We start from the raw sequence: 27,724 nt of genomic DNA, 5'->3' as shown, positions 1-27,724 counted from the left end.
AACTTCAAAACAAGGCTACTTCCTCCTTTTTGGACAGATACAACTTCATCTAAACTGTTACATATCTGTTTTTGTGGACATAGACAAAGTTAGTTTCCTGATTTTGAACCTCTCTTCACACGCATTCATAGCAACTACTAAGATTTATTAGCTGAGGTGCTAACCACCCAAAACTACTCATTAGCTACATGCATCAACTTCCACTCCAGTTAGTAATAGATGACAAAACCATGTTGATAAGATTGAAAGAGCAAGGCAAAAAAAAAGAAAAAAAAGTGATTTACACTTTGACCTCCTCGTTCGATCCTGGCGGCAAGAAGGGCCCCCACCACCCAGATTCGTACTTGGAATAAGGTGCTACCCATTTCTCCGGTTTCTCAAACTCAATGTTGGTTGGAGTGGAGGCCAATGCCTCTTCTAGACTCTCAGCTTCAAAACTTTCTGCTAGCACTCTGTCCAGTCTCAGCTTCATAAACCTGCAGCCATACAACATTATCAGTTGATGTGTCTGGATGATAAAGAGGGATATTATTATTATCCCTTGTAAGAGTCACAACTTTCATATTTCTACTAATGTACAACCACATGAAGATTTTTCTTATATCACCAACATCATATTCTGTAATTTCTTGAGCTATACTCGCATATTTAACTATGAAACAATAGACTTAAATCATGTACAAAGTCATACTTATCATAAGTCAAGGTGTTAGCTTGATGACATTGTTACTCCATTTCTCTAACAGCTCAAACTATTGGGGCTTAGCTTGATAACATTGTGGTCAAAACCTCTAATCTCTATTCCCCATTTGCTCATTTATGCTTATCTTTGTCTACCTCCGCACGTGTAGAATGGGGCTCTACACGAACACGTTGTCAGCTTGATATACCGTTCCTCTAACAGATTAAGCTTTCGGATTCTAATGGTTGTCTAACAATGAGTTCTATGGTAGAGATCAAGCCAACTTCTTATAATAAAGTTACTTGCACAATTGATTTGGTTCAGCCAGTGATTCTACTACATCACCAATTAAAGTAACAAATATGTTTAGCTTGCAACAATGGCTATCTAAATGAACTTGCGTATGAAGTGCAAGAGGTTGCAGGCAAACAAAACACCAAACTGAAAACAAGCAAAGCTCAGTAGACAATGGTGGCAGGTGCTTACGTAATCCAAGGTCCATTGGTCGAAACCAGAGCCACAGCAGGTCTTCCTAATCTCTTAGTAATGTTGGGAAACTTATCCAAGAACTTGGGCTCGATCACAAGCCAAAAGTCCTGCTCTCTGTTACGCTCTCCATAGTAGCGAAGCCGCTCACACAATTGCTCCTGGAAATGCTCCTCCTCGTCCAGCATGAACTTGGCATTCGCAACAACGAAATAGTACCTGCTCGCCTTTTGCTGCATTGAGAAAAAAGATGAAAACCCAAAATTCAAAACAGGTTCTTGCCTTCTTGGATGAGAAATCAAAACCCATTAAATTAAAAGTTGAATTCATATGAAAGACTGAACCTTTTCGGCGGAATCGGAGGAGCTGAGCTGATCGGAGTCTACGGCGGCGACAGATGTACGGACGGATGAGGAGGAGGAGGGTTTGGTGATGGCTTTGGGGCTGAAGGAGAAGAGGTTGCGGCTGCAATTAGCTGACAAGGGAAGAGCTAAAGATTTGGGTTTTGGGTTTTGAATTTGGGCTTGGGAAATGGCGGTCTTTGCCTTCTTCACCTTTACGCCGGCAGCAGCCCAGCATGCCTGACCAAGAGTTGCCACGCCTGACATTTCTCCTCCTTCTTCTTCTTCTTCTTCCCTGTGTCTCCTCCGATATAATAAACAGAGCCAAAACCTTATCTAGTGTTATCTACATTTATCTTTTCATTATACAAAAAACATGTATATTATATTTATATTTTTTCCCTGGCTTTTTATGTGTTTTCACTTTATGTTGCCTTGCTGTCACATTCAAACTTTCTAAAATTTTCCCATCAAGAGAAAAAAAAAAATTGTCATCATATTTTTATAGTTGGATTGTCTTTTTATTGCATCCTTGTCTCTTACTCTTCTATTTTGCTTCCCTTAATTCACTTGGTTTTGATTGCAAGAACAATAAATATATGCCTTCAGACTCTCAGATCAATCTTAACAACAAAGAAAAGATGAAAAGTATGGGTTAACTCTCTCTGTTGGTGGATGACTTGCCTGATCTTGCTAGGCCTGAACTCATGAGCGGTGTTTAGTTATTTTCTGGGGTTTCCCCCCTATTTCACCAAAAAAGGGTTGTTTGTTAGTTCAGGCCAAACGAAAAATGAGAAGGGTAGTTTCACACTTTCTTCTCCTTTAATAAAGCTCCATTACCAACCAACCCAAGCAACCCGCTTACTATGCCAAAAAAAAAAAAAAAAAAAAGAAGCAACCCGCTTACAGTAATGGTTTTAAGCCTGTATCTATCAACCAGTTAACAACAATTTGACAACCTAAAAGTTCATGACTGGTTTGTAATTGCACGCTGGAGCCATGATAGACAAAACTACCTGCTGCGTTAAGGGTGTTACCCTGTGTGCAGATTCAATTATGTTATGTGTTTTCTCTTTGTATATTGAGTTCAAAAAACCAACTAATTGTGGATTTGAACATCATGGTCCATCCAGATGGCTGAGATGGTGCAAGTAGGACATCCATTTTGTCATTGTTGAGACCCAAAAAAATACATGGTTGGGTCCGAATAAATTATCAGCCTAAAACGACGATCCATTAGGAAAAAGCGTAAAGCAGAGTGCACCGAAACCTATCACATGCGAATTACAATGCACGTGCCACGCTAAATAAATAAATTTGCTCGGGGTTGAGATAAAATATACCATGTTTACAGGCCCATGTAAAAATAAGCATCGCATGACGATGAATTAAAACATGCCAAGCAATGTGCCCTGCCAAGCGCAAAATCATTATCGCACACCCAATCACGCCACAAGCCTAAGTGGGCCCAAGCCACTCAAAAACCGGACTTACTTGAGTGGGTTGTGGCATGGATAATAAATCAATATGAGGCCCATTGATGGGCCGAAATGAAAAGTCTCGGGTTCTTGGGCGCCTCATTTTTAAACATATGGGTAAGATAAGAGAAAAAAATAGCCCAATACCCAAGCAAAACAATCCAACCAAAATAAAGCCCAAACTAAGAAGCCCAATGTTTAATAAAAACCCTTTGCTTAGAAAATCACCTTGGCCCATATAAAAATCCTAAAATAGTCCACAAAAACCTCAGCTTTTGTTTAAAGAAAACAGAGGACACGTGAAGAGAGGTTGGCAGACTCCTTAAGAAAAGCTACTGGAAACAAGTCCCAAGCCAGAGACATCCAAAGAATTGATGAGTACTATCCCGCATGTCGAAGCATCCCTTGGACCAAGATGCATCTTCACTTCCTTTCCTTCGTTAGATTTGGTTAAAACAGAGGAAAGGAAAGAAGAAAAAACAGAAATCAAGAGCGGAAGCTCCCACTTGCACAGCTGCAGGAAAGGAGGATGTTGAGCCCCAAATCCCCTGAATTCATGCAAATAGACAGAAGCAATCTTTGCCAAGAAAGGGAAGTCAGAGAAGAGGAGGAGAAAGGAAGAAAAAACTTAGCCAAAATAAGTAGAAGCCATTAGGGTTTCTTGAAAAATGATGATTTCCAGTAGTTATAAATTGAGCCTTCCCTTATCCAACAAAAAAAACCCACAACTGCAGAGAGCAAGCTTTCTCTCTAACTTGCAAAACTCAACAAACTCGTGCACTGTTCATCTTCTTCTCCAATTTGTTTTTCTGGCAGCTGCCAGAAGAACTCTGCCTTTCTTTTTCCTCTTTCCCTAGTCAAATTCCTCACAAAACACCTCATTCCTTACTTAAACACTTTCTTTTCTCATAAACCAAGCCTAATCTCTCTCTTAATGCTAAACTCATGTTGGTTTTGCTCCCATGCCACATGCCACTCATGCTGAGCTAAAAAGACCATCTGTAAGCATGCCAAAACTATCTGCAAGTCACCATTATCCTCGTTGGTGAAGATTATCCAAAATATCTCCTAAGGTTTTGCTGCCCTTTCGAGGTATTTTGGGGCTTAATTTTCGAACCAAAAAAAAGGGGCAATCTCCTTAGTCTGCCTTCTGCAGCAGCCCAGCCCATTAGCTGCAGGAAGAAAATGTACCCTATAGGCATATTCAAGCATTGTGATTTCTTCAAATTCTGAAACAAAGAACAAGCAGATTATGTGTATCCGTGGCCACAAGAGGGAAGAAAATGCATCAGGCAGAGCACCAATTACAGTAAAAAAATGCCAGGTGGAGCGGAAAGACAAATCTGAAGATGACACAACAAATAGAACAGAGCTGCAAGCATCCGAAAGAGCAATTTATGCGATTGTTTGCATGAAAAGCTTTAGACATCTTATATTTGCACTGAGGAAGGCAATACATGAGAGATTGTTTGCAGCCAAAAGCTAGACAAGCTCAATGTAGGCCATAGGCGCATTATCCCCTTGCCTTGTTGGCAGAGTTCTAACAATTCTTGTATACCCTCCATTCCTCTCCCCATATCTGTCTGGAACCTCTGCAAACAAGGCATGCACAATCTGCTTCTCGTAGATAAATCCGAGAGCTTCCCTCCTTTTATGAAGAGTTCCATCCTTTGCCAATGTGATCATCTTATCAATGTACTTCCACATTGCGCTTGCCCTGGCTCTAGTAGTTTTGATATGACCGTGTCTAAGAAGCTGAGTTGTGAGGTCTTGCAGCAGTGCCCAGGCGTTGGTCAGGGGGAGTTTGGGGACTCGCCTCCCATGTCTCATGGCAAAAACTCGACTGCCATTGTCAATAGTAGTAAAACAATGCTCAAAGCTGCTAAATTCGGTGCCAACAACGTAGAAAAAAAAATCAAGATGAAGAATGGAACACTTGTAAACAGGTCCCATCAAACCGTCACATAAAACTAGGAGAAAGAACCAAAAATGCTGAAACTGAGCACATATAAATGTTATACAGATGCTGGCATTTCATGAGTAATCTAATAGGGCAAAAGGTGGATAAGAATTGTTGCCTTTCTATACAATGTTGGCTCAAAATTCTGGTTGCAGGTGTGGTTCGAAACCTCCCATCCCATTCCCCACTTATTTGTTAATTGCAAGGTTTAGAGTTAGGCTGTAGGCAAATGTTCTATTTATGTCTGCATTTTGTATAGGCTTGACTTGACACACATTGTTGGCCAATTTCATAAAGTGCAAGCTTTTGTCATTGGTTCTTTAACAAAAATTATCCAAAAAGGAAGAAATTAAGCAAACTTTGTATATCACTATCAATAGCAGAACATACTGCAACCACTAACAAGTTAATAGAGCAAAAGATCAAAACTAATGATAGGATGCTAAGGGAACGGGGTTTTAACAACTAGAGGACTGAAGAAGCAGCAAAAGCAAGTAATAAAAAAACCCAAAAGCCGCAAGAACAACCAAATGAAGGTACTATGGTGAACCTTCACAGAAAGACAATCCAAAACAAACATTTCCCATTTTCCATATCAATAAGAGTAGAAGGGAAGGGAGGTTGAGAAATTACCTGGTGAAGCAATAGTGCGGAGAAGGGGTTTAGGAGGAGCAAGGCCAGTAAAAGAGCGCAGCACAGCCACTTTGGACGCTCTTAATCTTAACCCAGATGAAGAAGAAGAGGCAACGGAAGGCAGGGCAGATATTAGAGATGTCATGCTCCATGTGCTTATGGAGGAAGCAAAGCAACTGCATTGCAATCCCATTGCAGACGAGCCACAACCAGACTAAACTGGCTACGTGTTATAAAGAAGAGAGAGGCACGTGCCCAGCCCATTCGATTTGAACCTGCTTATCGAGGCCCATACGTTCTGAAAATTAAACACAGGGCCCAAGGGAGCAAAACCCAGAAAGAGGAATCAGTATCAGCTCAACTCCAACTTCCAAGCGCAAATGCTGCTCTCAACTGTGGCTTCCAGTGTTGTTGGGTGTTTCATTACACGTTCATCAAGAGTCAGAGGCATCCCTGATCCTTCCTTCTTCGCCACCTCCACCAAGGTAAGACCAATTTCAACTATGCCTTGTTTTTTTTGTTTTGTTGTTGTTGGTGTTTTGAATTTGATTTGGGTTTGGCTGCAAAATGGATACAGATGGCTTTGGAGCAATTTACGTTCGGCCCTTACAAGATTGACAGCAGGGAAGTGTTTTACTCTACTCATCTATCCTATGCCCTGGTCAACTTGCGTCCTGTTGTTCCTGGTATTCATCTTTATCTTGCACTATATTAAAACATGAAAGTAAATATGAAATTAGGCACTTGATGATCCATTTCTCTTTTTGCCTTTGCAGGTCATATCCTTTTCTTTGGTCTGAATTATAATGTTGTTTTGATATCAGTCAAGGCAATATTGTATAAGAAAAAAAGTTGGGAAATTTATTTCTTTTGTTCCTTTTCTTGCTTGAAAAAAGACAACATATGAGTTCCAACTTCTTGATTGATTGGATCATGTTTGTGAATTCAAGATATGAGTTCAAAGAAAGGGGTCTTTTTATCAGGCTTGGTTTTGGGTCCAAAATGGTTTCTCCTTGGCACTGAAATGTAATCGATAGTGGACTGCTAGTTGCAATACTCAATGGCATGCTTCTAAGTGCATCATTTTGATTAAAAGATATTGACTGGCTTATTTGGGCAGAGCCTGTTCCACAGCTCTGTATCTAGTTTTCCGTGGACCTATATGTGTGCTTATCTCATCTGCTTATTTGGCTGAAGGATGACCAAGCATCATGTGTATTTATATTGTTGCACTTGCGTGCCTATATACCCGCCCAACATTTTGATTAGTCCTCTTTTGCATGTAATTATGTGTGCAAATTATACCCATTTTGTTGTACAACTATAATCTTAATATGGTCGATTCTTCAACTTTGGTGTAGACTTAACATCATGTACATGTGCTTGTCTGCCCAAGGCGTGAAGTGAAGCGCTTTGTTGATCTCACTACTGATGAGACCAGTGATCTTTGGATCGCAGCGCAAAAGGTTGGTAGTCGGCTTGAGACCTACCACAAAGCATCGTCTCTCACACTTACAATTCAAGTAAGCATGGAAGACCTTTAATTTTTTCCGATTGATGTCAATGTTTATCTGTTTGGCCAGGTTTTCGGTTATTTTTCCATTGAGATCTTAAGGGATGGGATCATTTAAATGTTTTAATGTGTTATTGTTACTAAGCTATTCCTTAATCTAAGGGTACTTGTTGATTAAACCACAAGATATCCTATGTAAAATCTCATTGTGATCGTACTTCAAAACTTCCTACAAGCTTTTAGGTTTGTTCTCTTTCATATATTCAAGCTTGTGTGTCCCCTAAAGCCAACTCCATCATCATTGTTTGAACTGTAGGATGGACCCCAAGCTGGACAGACTGTGCCCCATGTTCATATCCACATCATCCCACGGAAAGGTGGCGACTTTGAGGAGAATGATGAAATTTACGATGCAGTAAGATTCGACATTTATTTCACTGCTTATCAAACACTTCCTAATTCCTACATTTTGGACTCCTGTATTTACTTTCTGTATTTCATCAATATTATAGCTAGATGAAAAGGAGAAGGAATTAAAGCAAAAGCTTGATTTAGACAAGGACAGGAAGGACAGAAGCCTTGACGAAATGGCACAAGAAGCTGAAGAATACAGAAAGTTGTTCTTGTAGAATGTGGATGTTCCTACTTGCAGCGCAATATGTAATTTATTTCTCACTGGATATTTTCAACCTAGTTTAGTTATGGTTTGCGCATTGGATGGTTTGCTATGGTTTTAGCTGGATTAGAGTCCAAGCATCATAGTTTAGTTGTGTTAACTTAAAATCGTATATTATCATTGATTGCTAGAGAAATTATGTTTTCTTTATCATTTCTATGTTTGCCAAAAGAGATAAAATGGTTGACGTTATGCATTATGTAGCTAGTTAAGTCTTAATTGGCGTGGAAATTTTCTCTTGTGAGACAATTTGCTACGTTATGCTCAGACTTTGCCAAGTTAGATAAATATTTGCATAATCTGGTTATGTAATAGCTGCTCTTCTAGGCTCAGAAGCTGGTGAGCTGACTTTGCTTGTTTTGCAGAGTTATGATAAATTCATGTCTTGAGCCTTGGATATGCAGAGTGTAAGCAAAGGTTCACGATTCCATTGAGTTCACGTGGTGTTACGGTCATATACACAATTTTTTTTAAACATAGGCCTAATCAATAGGTCCACCTACCACTTGCCACCAACTGAACCCAAGATAGAACATATGATCAAAATATCATTCACATTTTAATCTCTTTTTTCTTTTTTGAGGACCTTTCCTATTGACAGGGTCAACAATATACTAAACTTATATACACTACACGAATGCTATGACTCGAGCCCGAGACCTTGCTTGAGAAGCAATTTCTTGAAACAACTACACTAGTGGGTCATTTGCATATTAATCTCTCTTTTAGGATATTGATCCACAACTTAAATAAATAAATAAGATAAAAACAAGAAAATAGTCACATTGGGGCTTAGGCCCCTAGTTGCAAGCCCAAATGGAGCTTGGATCATCAAAACTTGGGCAATCTCTGTGGTTATTTGGGCCCCGGGTACCGATTTCTTCCTCAAATAAATGGCGGGAGAAGGAGGTACTGTACTGGTAATTGCTTTAATCAATTAATTTTGAGGCTATATATATATTATCTATTTAATGCCCTCAAAACCTCAAACGCCAAAAATAAAAAAGCTCAAAAACACAAAAAGCATTTCTTTCTCCCTGGTCCTGAACTACACTAATCGTCTCAAACGGAAAAGCTGATAAAATGATAAAAATGCAGTCCATGCAAGCCGTTCTCAAGGTGATGAGCTTATCTTCTTCTTCCTTTTTTAATCTTTAAAAGGAAAATTCAATTTTAGTCATTTTGTAGTTTTTCAATTTTTGTTTTTTGGGTATAGCAATACTTTGGGTTTTCTTCATTTCGGCCATACCAAAAGGACGTGATAGAGAAAATCATAGAGGGAAACGACTCATTGATTGTCATGGCCACTGGAAGCGGCAAGTCCTTGTGGTAAAGCCTTCTCCTTTTTCTCTATCGTTTTAGTAGGCTTTCAGAACTGTTTGATTTATTGGGTTGATTTTTGACAGCTACCAAGTGCCTCCTTTGGTTGTTGGAAAGACTGGTGTGGTTGTAAGCCCTCTTATATCCTTAATGCAAGATCAGGTGAACTAAGCTTGTTGCTTTTGTTGTTGTTGTTGTTGTTGTTGTTGATTAGTGCTCAATAATCTTGTTAAACTTTTTTAAATTTTTGTTTCAAGGTAATGTCTTTGAAACAACGAGGAATCAGAGCTGAGTTTATGGGAAGTAGTCAAACAGATTCCACTGTCCAGAACAGAGCTGAAAGTGGTCAATTTGATATTTTGTACATGACCCCAGAAAAGGCATGTTTGATTCCTGCCAGGTACTTTACTACTTTTATTACTTGCCGTTTACCAGTTTGAAATTTCTTCCCATGTGTGTATGTATGATTTTGGATGAAAACTTTATAGTTTTTCCATTATCAAGATTTTTATTGACACTCGGAAGCATTATAGTGGACATTATGACGTCAATGTTATATTCTAGCATTTGTTTTCTTACAGAAATTGGTATCCTGAATCTTATGTCTTCTTTGCAGTTTCTGGTCAAAATTGCTTAGTGTTGGAATCTGTTTGTTTGCTGTTGATGAAGCACATTGCATATCGGAGTGGGGCCATGATTTCAGGTTTGAATTTTATTGCTTCTTTCTATAGTAAATCTTAATAGCTTGATTTTTGTAGACTTAGTTTATGAACTTTGGGCCTCTGGCCTGTGAAACTTGTTTTGGTATCAGTCTCAGTTATTTGACTACATGGTCATCCTTGTGATCTAATCCTGCAACCTGTCTTGCTAGGAATGGGATTGAGATCAACAAATTTAGTTCCCTATTCTGATCCTATGTCAGTTTTCAGCTGAAGTTGCCTGGTCTTTTGGGTGCTTGCACTAGGCTAGTTTCTTGTTCCCAACTTACTATTTTAATGCATGCCTTCCTTGAAAAAATTGTCTTTTTGCTCATCTCCTAGAGGTTCATGTGTTGACTTTGTTCCTTGTAATGATTTATTTTATGCCTACAATTTCCTTAATGTTATTGAGCCTTTAGTGCCAGGTTGCCATCTCTATAATATATTCAAATAGCTCTCTCTCTACTGATTAATCATTTACCTGAATTTCTTGTGAACTTGGTACAAACTACAAATAATAATGCTCTCCACTTATTGATCATTTACCTGAATTCCGTGCACTTTTGCTCTTACCTAGTATAATGTTTATTGTTTCTTTTTCCTATATTTGTTCCTTGTAATAATCATCTTCGGAGGATTTCTCTTTGTGGCTCTACAGGGTGGAATACAAGAAATTAGACAAGTTACGTGGCATTCTTGTTGATGTTCCATTTATTGCCTTAACTGCGACTGCTACTGAAAAGTAGGTTTCTCTCTCTCTCTCTCTCTCTCTCTCTCTGGGCTTCTAATGCTCTTATCAACTCTTGCTTTTTGATTCGAGTATTGCTTCATTTTGCTTAACATCCTCAGAATTCAAGCAATAAAACTTACAACACACTATTGCCGTAGCAAGTTTGTATTATCTGCTTTAGGTACCATAAATATCATAACAGAAATCTGTGCCTTCTTTTCTTGGTCTCCTTCTTGTTCCTTTAATTCTGCTGACCCTGGGAACTTCATAAGTTAGCAGAACAAATGTATGAACTAGGAAGTGAACTAGTCTCTTATGACGTTTTTGCAATTTACTAGAGCCTAGGGAATAATGGCAGTTGAATTTTTTTTGTTACTTGGCCCTTACTCTCATGATCTTTTGTAGCATAATATATATTTGACTATACTCTCTTTCCAATTGGTGAAAACTATAATAATCCTGCACCTGGATTCTCTTCACTATTGACATTAGTTTGCTTTTAAGGCTTTTCTGTTAGGAAGACTACAATGGTTCATCTTCTCTGGTTTTAACTATTCCAGGGTTCGAATGGACATTGCTAATTCCTTGAAGATGCAAAACCCATACATTACCATAGGCTCATTTGATCGTCCAAATCTGTTTTATGGTGTCAAGTCATTCAATCGTGGTCAATCATTTGTTCATGAGCTAGTGCAAGAAGTTTCAAAATTTGTACGCAGAGATGGTTCAACCATCATTTACTGCACAACAATTAAAGATGTTGAGCAGGTTTGTTCTTTATCTGCTTTATATTATACTTGACGTGTGTACGGGATAAGTGTATCCTGAAATGGTCCCCAAGAATGGTTAATTGTCAATTATCCAAGAAACTTAGGACTGAAAAAGAAAAATATAATACTTAACTGACATTTCCATATTTTGATGTATTGAGCATGAATTCAATTTAGTTTACAGTGTTTCGTTTAATGATTTCCAGAAACCAAGTCAGGATGATGTTACTATTTAGGACAAAGCTTAGTTCAGTTAGTTCGGTTGAACTGGAGACTCATTCTAATTATCTAGCTAAGTCAGGGATGCCTCTTTTGGTAGACCTTATGCAACATGGACACTTCAAAGTTTTCCAAGTCCCTTTTTGAAGCAATGTTATTTGGTCCAACTATCCAAGTATAACATGGGATGGCACATATAACCTACCAGGTGTTCCTAACGCATGAAATCAAGTTAGATTCATGGTTAACTAAAAGATTTTAAGGAGGGTTTTCTTAATATCTTCCTATTAATAGATCAAAATTTTAAAATGTGTGAAGTTTCATTATAAGAAGGCTCTATATCATAAACTTAATTTCGAATTTTAAGTATGAAATCTAAAATATGATAAATTCTTACCAACTCAGCCATGTTTCATTGTCCTGACATTTTATAGTTAAATGATTACCACCTATTGACATACTTATCTTTATGTATGTACTATATCTATGTTACTTATAGTTCATAATGTATCATGTTTCTGGTAAGTTATATCAATGTCTTCTTTTATGCATGAATGTAATTTGTTAAAGAATTGGTTTATATATCCTATAATGTTTTTCATCACCTTATCTTCACTAGGTATTCAAGTCACTCAAGGAGCTAGATATTAAGGCTGGAATCTATCATGGTCAAATGGACAGTAAGGCTCGTGCAGAGTCCCATAGGTTATCACTTATATTCCATGTGTATTTAGAGTAGCAATTATAGTTGCTCCATGTGCTATTAGTGTAATTGTTGACTATAGCACCCTTCCCTTTCTTAACCTTGTATTGCAGCAGACTTGACATGATGCTTATTAACCTGAGTACGCTTCTTATTCATTTTCATCAGATTATTTATAAGAGATGAATTAGATGTCATGGTTGCTACAATGGCTTTTGGCATGGGTATTGATAAGCCAAACATAAGGCAAGTGATACATTATGGGTGCCCAAAGAGTTTGGAGTCCTATTACCAGGAAAGTGGACGCTGCGGCAGAGATGGTGTGGCGTCTGTTTGCTGGCTTTATTACACTAGAAGTGACTTTGCAAAATCTGACTTTTATGTTGGAGAGTTACAAACAGTAAGTGTTTCTGTCATTTCTCTTGTAGGAGGTCACTAAATATGTTTCGAAGATTTTCTTTAATATTTTCCCAAATTTTCTTTAATGCAATACATGAGCAAGTTATGTAACTGAATTTGTTGGTTAATTTCATTTGAAAGTGGCTTTCTTTTTGGCATGTTTTTGCTGTTAAGCTTGTGTTTGAATCCATTTCACTGCCCTCATGGTTTTTTGGCTGCTAATTGCCAGGAAAGTCAACGTAGAGCTGTGGTTGAGTCATTGATGGCAGCACAACAGTATTGTTTACTGACAACTTGCCGAAGGAAGTTCTTGCTTGGTCACTTTGGGGAAAAAATTTCAGCTGATAAATGTGGTATGGGTCTTCTTTATTTATTAAAATGAATGTCCTCAAGTCTCCTTAAATATCAATGTTTAGGTTTCAATTTGTATTCATGTGTTATAGTCCGATCATCTACCTAATTTACTCACTGCTAGCTTTGATGCTAGGGATTTCTTTGTTAAGGAAAATTCTGGACCTTTTTTTATATTACTAAATTAGTAGAACATGCTGGTGGTGGACATGGCAGCAATGATAAAATTTCATATGCAACATGATTGGACTGCTTGATAGCTTGATAGTTTAATTGTCGTTTAAGTTGTTTCTCAAAATGTTTTTAAGGTACAATATTAAAATGAAAAATAATTGTTTTACAGCTATAGCATCATATCAGTATTCCACTATAAATAAGCTTTCAGCTTAAATTGAACCAATTATTATGCGATTGATTGAATTGTTCTTGTAGGTATTTGTGATAACTGCATTTCCTCAAAGAGGGAGCGAGACATGTCTAGAGAAGCATTTCTTCTAATGGCCTGCATTCAATCATGTGGGAGTAAATGGGGTCTCAATATGCCTGTAGACATTCTTCGTGGCTCTCGAGTTAGTTTTTATCTGTTTTTATTTTGAAACATATGTTTATCATTGATAAAGGTGCATAATTAGTTCATTCCTTCTTTTTGATTGGCTTTTGCGCTTTTTCATTTGTTACTTTTAGTGGCTTAAATCAAGAATCTCAAATGTAAATGTTTAGCTTTCAATGATCCAGGAGTTCAAAGAGTTGAAAATGCTTTAGTATGGATAAATTTTGCTTTGGCCTTTGATCTCATGGTCTCATTCCTATCTAAGATATTTCCTCAACTCTGCCACCTAAAAAAAATAAATAAATAAGAGAAGCTCGGAGAAGGAGAAACTTATGTTTTTGCTAGTGATCGAGTTATGTGAGTGACAATAGTGGACAATTGTAACTTCTTTGTTTAAAAAAAAAAAAAAAAAAAATAGGAGTGGAAGTTTGTAGTGTTTGATAGGAATTGCTGAAGTCTGGTTTAATTGTCACAGTTGTATACAATTAGCTTCTGTCAACCTCTGTTCTTTCTGAAAGCTCCCATCATGTTTCATTTCCTGTTTCTTTTTCAACTTTTGCGTGGTTGTTGTATTACTGATGATAGTGACTTTCCCTATGGCATACAGGCAAAAAAAATTATTGATCCCCAATATGACAAGCTTCCACTACATGGACTTGGGAAGGACTATTCTTCAAATTGGTGGAAAGCACTTGGTTACCAATTAATTTCTTCTGGTATATGAGGACACACTTATCAATTATAGTGAACTGTAATTAATGCACAACAAGATCTTTACAAATTATTAATGCTCTATCAATTGGTCTCATTGCTCTAAGTATAATGTTTGACTTTTTAATACTTTAGGCATATGAATGCTTAAGAAATTCACGAATTCTTATATGTTACATCTAGGGGTAGTTTTATAAGTTGGACTGTTGGGTGTTAACCATGTAATGGGCACATTGCCTGGGATTGTAGCTTGACATGAACTTTCTACCAGTAGAATGTGGAACCTACTGTAAGGTTCAGATTAGTGGGTTCTGCCTTCCATATATCTGTTTATTACTGTACCCTTGGTGAGTTCCACTGGGTTATTTTGTCATTCAGTTGAAAATTTTGTTACACTTTTGCTCCATAAAATGTAGAGTCTGGGTTGTATGACTGACATGTTTTGAAACTTGATACCTCATATATCATTTAAATAAGAGTTTACTAGGTTAGCGCTATCCTCTTTACCATTACATTGAGGTGACAATTTCACATCCCTCAGAATCATTGGTATTTGGATTGTTTTAGCTTGCAAAGGATGTGATATAACTTTTACTAGGACATACATATATCTATTGATGGATTTAATTTCATTCACTATGCATCTGTAGAATTTTTAGAAGTCTTAGCTACATAGTTACAACTGATAAGTAGTGAGACTGAGAAATAAGCAGTTTGTTTTATTAACTACATAAGTTCATTGTCATTGATTGTTCATCTGATTTATATGTTAAGGCTTCATGTATTCAGTTCTTGCCCTAAATGGAATTTAATTTCTCTGCATAATACAGGTTATTTGATGGAAACAGTAAATGACATATACAGAACTGTAAGGTACAGTGTTCTCTCATTTATACTGTTTTTGTAAAACGTAACACTTTATAATGAATATTTTCCAAGTCTATGCTTTTTAATGATATTGGATGCCATCAGAAAATGACACTTTTCTGTCATTGATAATAGGTCCTTTCTCTTCTTTTTTTTAAATTACTTTTACAAAACTCGAAAAAGAAATTGATAGAATTTTTTTTCTCATGCATCAGTGTTAGTCCAAAAGGGTACCAATTTCTTAGTTCTGCTGGGCCTGATCATCAAGCACCCCTAATCTTGCCAGTGACCAGTGAAATGGTCGATGATGAGGACAATAAACATGCCTCAGGAGAAGTTGGAGAAATTAAAAGTTTGGCTACTGTGGAATGTGAAGGATTTTCAGAGGTTGGTAATTTCAGCACTATTATGTTCATTGACCTCAAATATTCGATCTTTTCATCGTTGTCTGTTGTCATCCTTGACTGTATAAATTGAGTCATTGAGAAAAGGTTGGCATCAGATCTGCCCAAAGAAGTTTCTTGTTTTGCATGCCCTAACAAACACGCTACAACCATGGAAAGTTAAAAACATAATCTCTTTTCTTGACAGATATAGTAAATCATCCTTGTCCTTTTTATTCAGTAGTTTTTCCTTTCCTTCAGCTTCCTTTGAAACGTTGCCAGAAAAATTTAGATGACTGAACCAGTGAGGCATGTGTACTTGAAAAACAACATAAAGTTGTTATGGTTGATCTTGGCATATTGATAAATGTGGGTCCAAAGTTTTTCTTTCACATGTTTGTTTCGCATCTCCCTGTTTTATTATTTGGTCATTCTTACTTTTACCTTCTTTGTGCATTTTTATTGCTCTCAGGCTGAGAAACAACTCTACCACCTGCTTCTAGAAGAGAGAAGGAAGCTTGCAAGAGCCATTGGAACTGCACCGTAGGATATCTTTTTAGTTATATAATCAAGGCGACCAATCTAAAATAATTTATTCAATAATTTGTCTAGAAAGCTTTTTCTTTTAACCAAACATTGAGTTTCATCCATATTTTTCTCTTTGCAGATATGCTATTTGTGGTGATCAAACGATCAAAAAAATTGCTTTAACAAGACCATCTACCAAAGCAAGGTTGGCAAACATTGATGGTGTCAATCAGGTATGTCTTGTAGGGGGCAATAGCAAAGCTTTCTGTATATATGACTATCACCAGTGCGATAGCGAATCATTTCTTAACCAGGATCTTAGCTTTGAGTAGCAAACTAATTAAGCCCTCGTAGTTAAACAATTTCTTTTCAAAATTGCAATTCTTAACTATGAGGTTTTGATACGTTATCAAAGTTTCACATTTATGTGAAACAGGTTTGGAGACTGATACGTCTTTTGAGTTCTGCCACACTTTTACTTATGGCTTCTAGTGCTATCCGGAATATTTACTGGACATGGGCACAACTAACTAGCCAAAAGTTCTTGGGCAGGGTTGAACACTACAGTGCCTTGCCAATGCAAATAATAATAATTATAAACTCACAGTATATTAAATAATCTTACTGGAGTAACATGGAATTTCTACACATGCTTTAATGCATGGTTCAATTCAATACTAGAAGCATTCTTTCTGCAAGAGTTGAATTTTGTAAATGCCTGAATGTTTTTCAAATGCCTCAAAAGCAGATCAAATGTAGAGAAGTGTTGTACTTCTAAGCAAGAGAGTACATAATATGCACTAAACTTCTGCTTGTCCTTAACAATATCCTGGTTCTGTTTCCTTCACGGAAAAAACAGTTGGTTGGGCTCTCATTCCACCTAGTCATAGCTTAGTGCATCCTGCAATTTTTATATATAATTGAAGATTCAATGACTTCATCCGAGAAAAAATATAAAAGGAACCTTTTTTTTTTCATTTAACTTTTCCTGCTCTTTCAACTTTTTCTAATATATATGAAGGCTAAATGTCAACTTTATATATGTTGTAGCACCTTGTAGTGGCACATGGAAACAATTTTCTGCGTATCATCCAGGATCTATCACAAGGACTAAATCTTACGTTGGATGGAGAGGCAACTGTACAAACTGCTGTTACAAGAAAAGTCTATCCAGTATCCAACCAACCAAAAAAGTTAACGCCAGCAAAGTTTGAAGCTTGGAAGATGTGGCATGAAGAGGGTCTCTCAATTCGGAAAATTGCTGTATGCTTTTCAATATTCAGTATTTTCTACGGTTTATTACCTTTCTTTCATGCTTCGATCCTATGTAACTTTCAATTTTTTCAATCATAGAACTTCCCTGGTAGACCTGCTCCTATTAAAGAGCAGACTGTCCATGAATATCTGATGGACGCTGCTCAAGAAGGATGTGAAATTGATTGGATCAGATTATGCGACGAGGTTGGGCTGACGCGTAAAGTTTTCTCAGATATTCAGTGTGCCATTTCAAAGGTTGGCTCTAGTGAAAAGTTGAAGCCTATCAAAGAAGAATTACCAGAAGATGTGAGCTTCAAAACCTTTCCCTTGTTTTGGGAGTTCTCGTTTAATTATGGTGATTAATGTGTCTGTGACTCTTGAATCTATTTTTATATGCACTTAAGACATATATACAGGCCATTTAGTTCCAGAATCTGATTGAAACTGTTTGACTATGCCAGATAAGTTATGGACACATCAAGACTTGCCTGGCAATGCAAAAGTATGGAATATCTCTGGAAGTGATTCCATCTAACCTCCACGATGCACAAAAAGCTGGTCATCTTTCAAACAAGGAAACAGAATCGTCACCATGTTCTACTCGTACATCCCCCATGGAAGGACCGTGTGAAGCTGAAACCTTGGTCCAAAACTCAGTTGCAACCTTGGGTGAAAATGAAGAAACTGCTTCTGTTCCCTTTACCTGGGGACAAACAGTAAAGCTACCCAAAGTACATTTTGAGGATGCACTCTCAAAGAAACGCCAAAAACTAAGTAGTCCAGATAACGGAAATTCTATTGCATTGAAGGCAACAGAGAGTTCCTTATTCAATTGGCTTAAGAACAAAGATGGGGTAAGTCAACTTAGTCAAATGAAAATATTTATTATCCTCACTCTTTGACAGCATGGCAATGTAAAAACTAAGTAACAAAAACGTGAAATGCTTTGCAGGTTACTCTCGCAGAGATTTTGGAGCACTTCTATGGATCTGAAGAGCAATCTGTCATTGATCTACTCAGTTGTCTTGAAGGTGACTTTCTGATATATAGAAAGAACAACATGTATATGATCATCTAATTCTCCTTTTGTTCTTTTTCTTTTTTTAAGGTTGTCAAATTGCTTAATGGACTTGCCCTTTGAAACATGTTTTGGTTACTTGATAGCGAGAGCCAATATGATTATAATTTATTTGCAATGTTCAGCAGCTGCTGTTCGTTCTTTCCCTTTTCAGTAGACCTGAAATTTGAACTCGATATGAAAATAACACAACAATCTAAAGTTAGAAAAGGGTAAACTGTTTGAATCACATTTCACATCTCTAAAACTCGTCTGATCCGTATCCGTACAAGTGGTCATACTTGTATCAAAGATGTGGTTCATAATGTGATCCCCTATAACATACCCAAGGCAAGGAAAAAAATAATGATAGAAAGTAATGAGCAATACGGGATTTGATACAGGCAGCATTGTGCATTCTTACCAATAAGAGAATACAGTGGATGCAACTAGTTAAGCAAAGCAGTATCCATTACATTCTTCCTAGTAAAAGCAGAAGCTGCATGACATTTAGTGCCAAATAATTGAAGGGTAGGTCAGAAACAACGGGTTAAATTAAAAAATTATGGGCCCTACCTACATAAAAACAGGAGAGGCCAGATTGTAACCAACAGAAGTGTTAATAACCTCCTGCGTTTTTTCCCAACCCCCGCCAAAAAAATCAAAATGGAAAGTGTTACTCCCTATGCAAAGCATCGTCCAGCTCCACTTCCATGCCTACCCGATTCTTAATCGAGGCACTCGCATGTAGAGGTGTGCCGCATTTTTTCTGTATCTCTTTGAATCTTTCAACATCAAAATTATGCCTCTTGATGAGTTTCCTCTGCCTCCTGAGAAAAAGCCTCTTCATCAGATCTTGGTAAGTCGGATCTCTTGAAGTGATCAAGAAGTAAGCATAGCCTATGCCTATGCAAGTTGTTGTTGTGAAATATGCAAGTGGTTCCACTACATCCCACGAGAAGTCCCAATATGTTAGCCTGAAAAAGAGCCCGAGCTGTGCCACAACTAGCACCAGACCAGACCAGAGAATGCGCCGAACCTGCTTATGTGCCTGCACATCAATTTCTTCCTTCTTCTCCTGCAGCACCTTTAACTCCTCCCACATGGGGTCATCTTCAGGAGTCAGGACAAGGGGTACTGCTCTTTGAACCAGCTCCACAACCTGAACATTTAGGAATGAAATGGAGCAGCACGAGTCAACATAACGTAAGGCCTTCGAAAATATATATTTGTATTTAATTAAACTCTCATGACTAGCTCAAATTCTTAATTCTCATCTTTTAAAAACACTAGACCACAACACGGACATAAACGTAAGAAAACAGGGAAAACCAATAAATTAAGGTTGCATATTGCATTTGGCTGGTACAAGTTATAGTGGAACCAGCAGCCAGCACCAAAGCACAGATGACAAACAAACTTAACAAATAATTTGCAACCACACGGCGTTCAACTCTGTAATGATGTCAAGAACATAGAACTAGTTAGAAGTAAAAATTCTGGATACCTAGCCATAGGTGCATGGCTATGCACCTCCATTCAAATGCAAACACTTCAGCCTTGGAAAGTACCCAAGCAGTTTAACCAAGACTCTTCAAAATCTTCTTCATTACGTCCAGCTGGTAGGATTTTCTTAAGCAATTTGAAATCATATGGAACCCTTAATATGAGGAGAAGAACAACGAAAAATGGGTAAATGGACTTGCATTCATCTAATTATCGAATTGGAAGTGATTAGAGCAAGCACTGATGGTGAAGTACAGAAGTAAAGTAGCCAGTATAGTAAATAAATTTTGTTAATTATTTTCCATAGAAGGTTTTTTTTTTGGTCGATTTTCCATAGAAGGTAAAATGAAATATGTCAATGGCTAGACCAATGAACTAAATGAGGTCAGTAAAGATACCAAAATGATGCAGGGATGAATACAAAAGGACAATGCAAGCACAGATCATAATGTTGTGGAATATTACTTATCCATATCCAAAACCAAATTACTCTTTTCCTAAATCCAAAAAAACCAAACAGAATAGATCCTGTAATTGGTATTGGAATCTCTGCATTAGACTTGAAAGATGAGAAGTCTAAACACCACACAAAACTGCCAAAGTACTAACGTAAAAATTCAAAATCACAATCACAGACGTGGAACAATAGAAGCTAAAAGCACATAGATTGAACCCCAAAAGAATTATCAAAATACTATGTTGCGTTTGGTGAATACATAAAAACTGAGCAAGAAGAAAAAGAAGACAAGTTGCTGGGATCTGCTCAAATTCCGAAGCACAGGGGGAAACCATAGGAACCTCTTTATAGTCAGAGATTTATTTGAGCTTTTTGATGGGATACTAAGACCTAACAGGGTAGTTAATTAACACTAAAACCTGTTGCATCTCCTCCTACGCTTGGTAGTATTGAATTTATAAAGTTTTCATCTTTGAAAATAATTCTCATTTAGTTTCCTTTTCCTTCAATCTGTAGGTCTAAAGAGATAAAGACCCAACAGGTGATCCTCTGTGCACTTGATAATCACGTAATCACAGCTTTAAAATTTAAAGCATCAACGTAAAAACCGAAAAGGTCAAGGGAATAATGGGGAAAAGAATTGAAGAGGGGCCAGCCAGAGGGCCAACCAAAGCAAATACGGATAAAAGTGTCCCAAACCCTTTTTCCAAGCGGCGAAGGCATCACTCAGTGTTCTTAAAACTAAAAGGGCCAATGAGAAAAGCATAATTTGACATAAGTTGAAAGTTAAATTTCGTTTAAGCTATAAATTAGAACTAGTTGGAGGTGGCATACCCTATTAGGATGAAGGAGGACCTTGTCCCGAAAGAGAAGGATTACACCAGCCTCATCAAGCACTCGAGCAAAAGCTGCAGCCTCCTCTGGAGATCTGGCAACCCCAATGCTTTGACAGGCTTCAATAAGATCAGAATATGGTATGGCCTCTTTTCCTTCAGCACCAAGCCTCATCTTCAAAGCCTCCACATTGACAAGCCTCATCAGCCTCTTGGCCTCTGCAAAAGATATGGTCTCTCCTCCTCCTCCTCTGTTGATCTCTCCTCCTCCATTGAAATCATCAGAAGATGACAGTGTCCTTCTGGGTACAAGTGATGATGAAGATATTGCCGGATTTGTCAACAACCCACATTCTTGTTTTGCAAAACCCTTTAATCCAAACACCTGCCCAATACATGGGTAGGGGCTGTTGGGCTTCCCAAGGTGGTTGCTACCAACCACTTGCTTCATCACCATACCACTGCTTCTCCACCATCTCCACATTCTGTCCAAAGATTTAACCTTTCACTCACCTGTCTGTCAACTCACAGCTATATATATGTATATATATCACCTATTGCCCTATTGCCTATTGCATATCCCAATTTATGGCTGCCAATCCATCAATTGGTTTTGGGATTTTCATGATCTCCGATTTGGAGTTGTGGTCTGAAAACAAAGAAGGAAAGACAAACAATCTTTAGTTAAAACAAGCCATGGGGATAGTTGAATAAATAATAAAGAGGGTAGGCGAGTAAGGTAAGGCAAAAACACTGCAGTTTACAAGGCAAGGAAGCAAAAACGGACCGCCAAAAACGTTGGTCCGTATGTTTTCCCCTTGCAAAGAAAAAACCTAAAAAATTGGGTCTTGCTTTTATGATTTTTGTTTTGGTTGGTGTGTCGATAAATATAGCATCCAATATGGACTCTCTGTCTCTGTCTCTGGTCTCAACGTTCCAACTAACAGCCTCGGCCTCTCACACACAAATTACACACAAAACACACTGAAACTTTGACACTGACCCAAATCGTATAGGAAGATGTATTGGATTCGGGCTTGGAAAGATGGAAAGTTGGAAGCTTTATCTTATGTGCACAGTGCACAGCGCACCGACCAAGAAGTTTCTGCTCTTTTTTCTTTTTTTAACTGGGTTTGGGTTTTGGTTTTTGTGTGTGGTGGGCTCTGCTTTTATCACCCCTTCCTACGCGGCGCTTGCAACCGACTTTCGCTTTCTTACATGACATGACTTACCGTTTTCGATCGTATAATTATTACTTTTTTCCAAATCTACGGGAAAACTTTTATTTTCTTAACACTTTCTTTTTCTTTCTCAGTCAGAACTTTCTTAATAATATTAACTCTTTCAATTTCATTATTTTATCATCTAAGAAAAAGGAAAGTGTAAATGTGAGTTAGGTCAGTTAGTCAAGATTAATTCTTTCAATTTCATTATTTTCTCAACAACATAAAAAGGCAAAATGCAGATGTGAATTAAGTCAGTTGGTGAGAACAGTATACCCGCCTTCTTAATTTATTATAATTTAAACAATCGCTTTGTTAAAAAATATGGGAAAGTAATAGTTAATAAATTGAGATACAGATCCCCTTGCTTATAAATTCTACTTAAATCTTGCCCTTCTTTTATAAAATATTTGATCAGCCCCACGTGCATATAAATTATAATGCAACCTCCAAAAGTAGAGAAATTTTTATATGTTTCGGGTACACCACGTGACTGGTGTACCATCCAATAAACATAGGACATGTGGAATTATTGTCTAACATAAACACCCAAAAGTTACTCCCAAAAGTGTTACCTTTATTTACAAATATAATCAAATAGTTGTGTTTTTATGCACTAAGGGAAAGATGTTTGAGCACCATTGACTTTGCTTCAGAAATGAGTGGATGATAGTTTTCATAAAACGAAGCCTACCACTTCTGGCACTCACTACTTCTGGTATTTGAATGAGTATTTCAGGGGAAACCGCATTTCAAGCCCTGGCAGGATGAAAGCCTTCAATGTCATGAAAGTTGGCTGATCATACATTCAACCATCGTGACTTTTATCAATTCTCTTAAACATCCATATCCATGCATCCCCTTTTGTTCTTTGACATCATATCAGGGTCATGTTCCATTGAAAATGTGAAAACAAATCTTGCAAATCCAATGAATGTTGTGATAGAAGTTTATGTACAAAATCAAATATCACACAAATGAAACCCCTGAAAAGATAATCATATTTATCCACATGTATTTGTTTTTCTATTCATCTATCAAATTCAATCAAGAAACATAATGGGAAAAAGACACTGGGGACTATAATGTACATTTGGGTAAGTCAAGTTCCCGTCTTCAAGAAAGAGTAGGATCACTGACTGTGAGTGGCCTTCGAAACAGTTTTAATTAAACCTTTAACAATCTTCCAAAACCAAACGAGATTCATTACTGCTAACACAGGAGGCACCACGAGCAAGCTGTAAAAGCCCAAAGGGAAAATTGTCTTGACCTGAAACAATTCAGAGATAATAAGTACAAAGCTTTTGTTTTCCATATCTAGCTCTTTCTTTTTATAGGAGGACTATACAGCAATAACTCACTTGATCAAAATGGATAAACATGTGGATGAAAAAGTAAATGAACAAAAGAATCCTTGCAACCTGAATGGCATGCATCGAAGGAAGTCGATTGTGTTAGACATAATAAATTATGTTTAATTGAAGCAATGAAGTAAATTACGAATATATGTATTCATCACAATGCATGACAGCTAAAAGGAACTGATATTTTAAGTTAGACATTACCAGCCACCCCAGGAACAATGCTACACCATTGATGACGTACAGATTAGAGTTCTTCTTACCAGCAACATCTAAGTACCTGAGTATGCAATTACATAAATTATCCAATATTGACAACCAATAACAAGGGAATTTAGGGATATCTCAGTGTTAAAATTACCATCTCAAGTTCACGAAAGGAGTTGTGCTCTCAGAGAACAGAACCATTAGTATGTAAATCTGCCCTTTTCCACTTACAAGGGAGAGAAAGATTGAGAACATAGATAGTGCATGGTGCAAAACCTAAACAAGATGAATCAGATGAACGTAATGGTACCAGTTTATTTGGACTTCGCCTTGCATATTAAAATTTGATAGGTAATATAATTAATCTCCAAAAATTGATCAAATCATGATACTTATTCAACTGGTGCATCAAAATGCAATTTTCTCCCAACTTCACCATATGAAGTTCGGGGCAAGAAATATTGTTCAAGGTTTGAGGGAAATGCCCTATAAGACATAATGGAGCAGAGATTATTATTATGCATATCAAGCAGGCATTATCCTTCCGCCTATGTACTTACATACTCCAGTCCACCTAAAGCAGGAAAATGCCAAAATATCATTCCCAAGTCTGCCAGAAAATATCCAATGGAGATCTGCAAAAAGAACCCAAATATAGAAGAAGAAAAAAATTCAGTTACAACAATACGAGAATATCACATAGTGTGTTACACTATCTCAGATCCAACAAAATTGTAAATTACCTTAATTTTGGATCTAATCTCAAAATAAACAAGGAAAAGAAAATGAAGAAACAAGAGCCTCTTATTACTTCCATAATATGATTAGTCCTCTTCACAGGGATACATATGAGTCACTTATGGTTTGAGGAAACTATCGTCATGTATATAGCAATGAAGATTCAACATGAAGAATAGGGACTGCAAGTTTTGGCACCACCTGAAAACTCAACTCAAACCAATCTTCCAGTAACAGGTTCATTGTTGGCCTGATTGTATTTAGGTTTAATTTTGGTCAACCAACCAAGCAGATATAATCGACATAAGATGTTAATCTTGAGCTGCCTAACCCATGTGCACAAACATGCGTAGACAAAGTAAAATGTAATTTTTCTGCATTAGTGAAAAAATTAATTAGAAGTTAATTTAGCTCAAAGAAAACAAATGAAAGTAATTGAATTCAGTTTTCAGTCACACTAAATAAATAAATAAGGAAAAAAAAAATCAAATTGGGTTTAAAAAGGATGCAAAGAAAACCAGCACAAGGTTGAAATGGGTAGACGGTCGCAGATACAAAATGCAATATAGTATAAATGACATGTTGCAGCACATCCAATCCATTAAAGATTCATAAGCAAAGACACCTAAAATTTGGATGCACATGAACAAATTATAGAAATTAAGCCATGAATGATGTTTCTTTCTGCATCTGCTTACCCCTAATGTTGTATCTGACAAAGTAGATCTTCTACTAATGATTAGCTCATCACGATTATCCTCATGAAAAGTATCAGACAACAGTAAGAGGTAAAAAGATGAAAATGCTACAGCAATAGCATGAACAGTTGAGAACCCCCTGTACATGGAGGAAAAACGAAAGAAAAGGCATCAATACTTGTGTTTTTGAAGAAAAACAAGTTCAATGTGGTGAAATCTAGGCAGATATAAATATGTGACATGCAAAGATAATCACCGGTTGTTCCATTCAACTCTTTGTGCTTTGCTCAGTTTGTGATATCCCTCGAAGCTAAGAAGGCTGATAAGACGTGTTAATCTGTAAACCTTCAAGAGAGAAATTTCATCAAATGGAAAATTAAGAAGGAAAAAAAAGGAAATATTATTTTGGATAATTATTTTTGAAATTGAAGTTTGATTTTAGTGAAAATAAAAAAATGATATTAAAATGTCAAAAGTCATAAGATGCATTCTTATTTTCGTTCAAGATAAACAAAATCCAAATCCGGAGAAAAGAGAAGAAGAAGAAGAATACATTGCACATATAAGATCAAAATAACTACACCTACTTAATAAAAAATCTTAGGAAAAGAATCTAGTGGTTGGAGCAATCAAAACATAACAACCAGATCTAATCTATCCTCTCATACAACACTCACATTAAAACTTATCCAAAAGAATCATCGAAAACTTGTTTTTATTTTTATTTCCCATTCCACATATTGAAACCATAGTGGCATGTATCTAAATGCATGCTCTTGAATCATGATTTCTTCTTTAATCCTTAAAGACAAGAGACCAAACTTTACTTTGAACATCGAAAATGATGACACTACGAAATTCTCCCTGAAATGCTCATTGAAGCTTTTGCTATATTTTAACATAAGCCAAATCTAGGAATATGGTCAGAAAACTAAATGAAAATGGATTTGAAGGGTCATCATAGACAAATTAAAGCCAGATATCAGTTCACTTTTGAATTTGGGGGCATGTTCCAGCGACTGTTAACCGAAGGGTTTGAAGAAAGAAAAGTTTCATGCCAGCAGTAAACACTAACTCGGAGATTGGTACTTACAATATTGCAGAGAATGATGCCAATGGAGGCAGATGCCAGCCAGTGAAATTCTTCGCTAAGGCTGGCATAGCCAGTGATAGAGGATATTAAACCAAGGGGAAAAGGAAATCCCACCATACTGCCTTGTTGGATTATCCACTTACACTCTGCCAAACATGAAGATGAGTTGAGTTGAGATCAAAACCAATTTCACATACACAACAAAAATGCAGGTGGACTCCTAGTTCTTGATAACAACTCTAAAGCTTTCAACTTTTTAAAGAATTAAAAACAAAAATAATAAAATAATAATAACCCTTTAAAAAACAGCCTACATTAATTTCAATTCAAAGGCTAAAGAAGCTCAGTTAGCAATTAGCAGCAGCAAAGTCGTCTTCTTCTGCTTCTTACAGACAGAAATCAAGAGGAAGGATCAACCAGTCAAACAAAGGCCAAAAAATAATAATAATAACAATAATAATAAAAAGAAAAATATATGCAAAAAGAAAGAGCCATATATTATTCTTTGACTAAGAATTGAAGGGTACCAGAGAAAAGCTGAAGTCTTCAAGTGCTGTGAAGAGCTGTGAGCTCTGCGGATATTGGGTTGGTTTGATTGTGCGTCTGTAATTTCTCTGTAAGGTAAAATTTTGTTCAGTGTTTCTACTTTGTACGGTTTCGTGGCCTGTGGTGGGTTTTGATTCTTGAAGCATATAAAAAGGAATTAATTAGTTAAATAAAAAGTTTAGAAAAAGTATAAGAAAATGTAAAGCAATGGGCTTTCCCCTTTGGTTGTCCACGTCCGTCCGATGTGGGTCTGTGCATAATAAGGACAGTTGAGAAGCCAGATGACGCGTTTTAAAAGTTCAACGTCGTTGTAGGCGAGTTTTATTATTACATTTATTGACATTACTGCTTTGACCTATTTCATCAAAACAAAAGGAAGAAATACGTTGTCTCTTGACCAATGAGCATTGAGGGGAAAGTTCATGTTATTTACCCAAAATAAAAGTTATTTAACGTCTTATTTATTTTAATTCCATCCATCCACCTTCAACTTCTTTTTTCACATGACAATACTATTCACCCCACAAAAAAAACTCTTCAATGCATTTCTTCCGTTATTCGTGAACAATGAGGGAAATTCAAATTTGAACATCTTTCAACATTGGAAAAGAAAAGGGACATCTTTCAAGTTCTAATGAAAATTATACTTAAGGCAAACCATGATTCGATTCTTCTCATTTGGTATCTCCTTTCTGTGAAAAATAGGCCAAGGCCCAAAATCAAAGGAAGCTTGCATTACAACAAGAAATA

At 37.0% G+C, this 27,724-nt stretch overlaps 6 protein-coding genes across 9 annotated transcripts; 2 read left to right on the top strand and 4 right to left on the bottom strand.

Annotated features, from left to right (window-relative positions):
- Window positions 1-124: 124 nt before the first annotated feature.
- Window positions 125-1,880, bottom strand: EMB3143 (YCF54). The gene is made up of 3 exons (XM_008219983.3): window positions 1,513-1,880; window positions 1,169-1,401; window positions 125-476 (listed from the first exon to the last, which is right to left on the bottom strand). The coding sequence occupies exons 1-3, from the start codon at window positions 1,774-1,776 to the stop codon at window positions 281-283; spliced, it is 693 nt and encodes a 230-aa protein (XP_008218205.1). The 5' UTR covers window positions 1,777-1,880; the 3' UTR covers window positions 125-280.
- A 2,304-nt stretch (window positions 1,881-4,184) lies between these two features.
- On the bottom strand, window positions 4,185-5,930 carry LOC103318692 (large ribosomal subunit protein bL17c-like). The gene is made up of 3 exons (XM_089048666.1): window positions 5,581-5,930; window positions 5,488-5,497; window positions 4,185-5,013 (listed from the first exon to the last, which is right to left on the bottom strand). The coding sequence occupies exons 1-3, from the start codon at window positions 5,771-5,773 to the stop codon at window positions 4,470-4,472; spliced, it is 747 nt and encodes a 248-aa protein (XP_088904792.1). The 5' UTR covers window positions 5,774-5,930; the 3' UTR covers window positions 4,185-4,469.
- Window positions 5,927-7,922, top strand: FHIT (FRAGILE HISTIDINE TRIAD). Its single transcript, XM_008219973.3, has 5 exons — window positions 5,927-6,065; window positions 6,158-6,268; window positions 6,957-7,103; window positions 7,410-7,508; window positions 7,606-7,922. The coding sequence occupies exons 1-5, from the start codon at window positions 5,961-5,963 to the stop codon at window positions 7,720-7,722; spliced, it is 579 nt and encodes a 192-aa protein (XP_008218195.2). The 5' UTR covers window positions 5,927-5,960; the 3' UTR covers window positions 7,723-7,922.
- A 136-nt stretch (window positions 7,923-8,058) lies between these two features.
- Window positions 8,059-18,479, top strand: LOC103318544 (uncharacterized). Its single transcript, XM_008219942.3, has 20 exons — window positions 8,059-8,888; window positions 8,986-9,098; window positions 9,176-9,251; window positions 9,347-9,489; window positions 9,706-9,792; window positions 10,446-10,529; window positions 11,078-11,285; window positions 12,126-12,211; window positions 12,378-12,609; window positions 12,838-12,961; window positions 13,392-13,528; window positions 14,117-14,225; window positions 15,051-15,093; window positions 15,303-15,474; window positions 15,943-16,013; window positions 16,138-16,231; window positions 17,049-17,261; window positions 17,352-17,561; window positions 17,717-18,109; window positions 18,208-18,479. The coding sequence occupies exons 1-20, from the start codon at window positions 8,853-8,855 to the stop codon at window positions 18,331-18,333; spliced, it is 2,757 nt and encodes a 918-aa protein (XP_008218164.3). The 5' UTR covers window positions 8,059-8,852; the 3' UTR covers window positions 18,334-18,479.
- A 227-nt stretch (window positions 18,480-18,706) lies between these two features.
- On the bottom strand, window positions 18,707-22,196 carry LOC103318553 (calcium uniporter protein 1, mitochondrial-like). The gene is made up of 3 exons (XM_008219961.3): window positions 21,896-22,196; window positions 21,110-21,757; window positions 18,707-19,474 (listed from the first exon to the last, which is right to left on the bottom strand). The coding sequence occupies exons 2-3, from the start codon at window positions 21,590-21,592 to the stop codon at window positions 18,989-18,991; spliced, it is 969 nt and encodes a 322-aa protein (XP_008218183.1). The 5' UTR covers window positions 21,593-21,757; window positions 21,896-22,196; the 3' UTR covers window positions 18,707-18,988.
- A 997-nt stretch (window positions 22,197-23,193) lies between these two features.
- Window positions 23,194-27,114, bottom strand: LOC103318530 (TRAM, LAG1 and CLN8 (TLC) lipid-sensing domain containing protein). 4 transcript variants are annotated; one of them, XM_089042404.1, is made up of 10 exons: window positions 26,956-27,114; window positions 26,743-26,813; window positions 26,429-26,574; window positions 25,592-25,680; window positions 25,336-25,474; window positions 24,460-24,534; window positions 24,054-24,175; window positions 23,897-23,972; window positions 23,693-23,752; window positions 23,194-23,601 (listed from the first exon to the last, which is right to left on the bottom strand). In XM_089042404.1, exons 3-10 carry the CDS (start codon window positions 26,543-26,545, stop codon window positions 23,464-23,466), a joined length of 816 nt encoding a protein of 271 aa, XP_088898530.1. In that variant the 5' UTR covers window positions 26,546-26,574; window positions 26,743-26,813; window positions 26,956-27,114; the 3' UTR covers window positions 23,194-23,463. The 4 variants fall into 4 exon arrangements, with proteins under 4 accessions (XP_088898530.1, XP_008218145.1, XP_016648705.1 ...); XM_008219923.3 differs by lacking the exon at window positions 26,743-26,813 and having other exon boundaries at window positions 26,956-27,098; XM_016793219.2 differs by lacking the exon at window positions 26,743-26,813 and having other exon boundaries at window positions 25,592-25,672; window positions 26,956-27,098.
- Between the last annotated feature and the right edge of the window lie 610 nt (window positions 27,115-27,724).

The sequence above is a fragment of the Prunus mume genome, linkage group LG1, assembly GCF_029339155.1.
Source record: "Prunus mume cultivar Tortuosa linkage group LG1, ASM2933915v1, whole genome shotgun sequence".
NCBI classification, from domain to species: domain Eukaryota; kingdom Viridiplantae; phylum Streptophyta; class Magnoliopsida; order Rosales; family Rosaceae; genus Prunus; species Prunus mume.
Note: the sequence above shows the minus strand (reverse complement) of the source record. Positions and strands in the feature narration are given on the sequence as shown.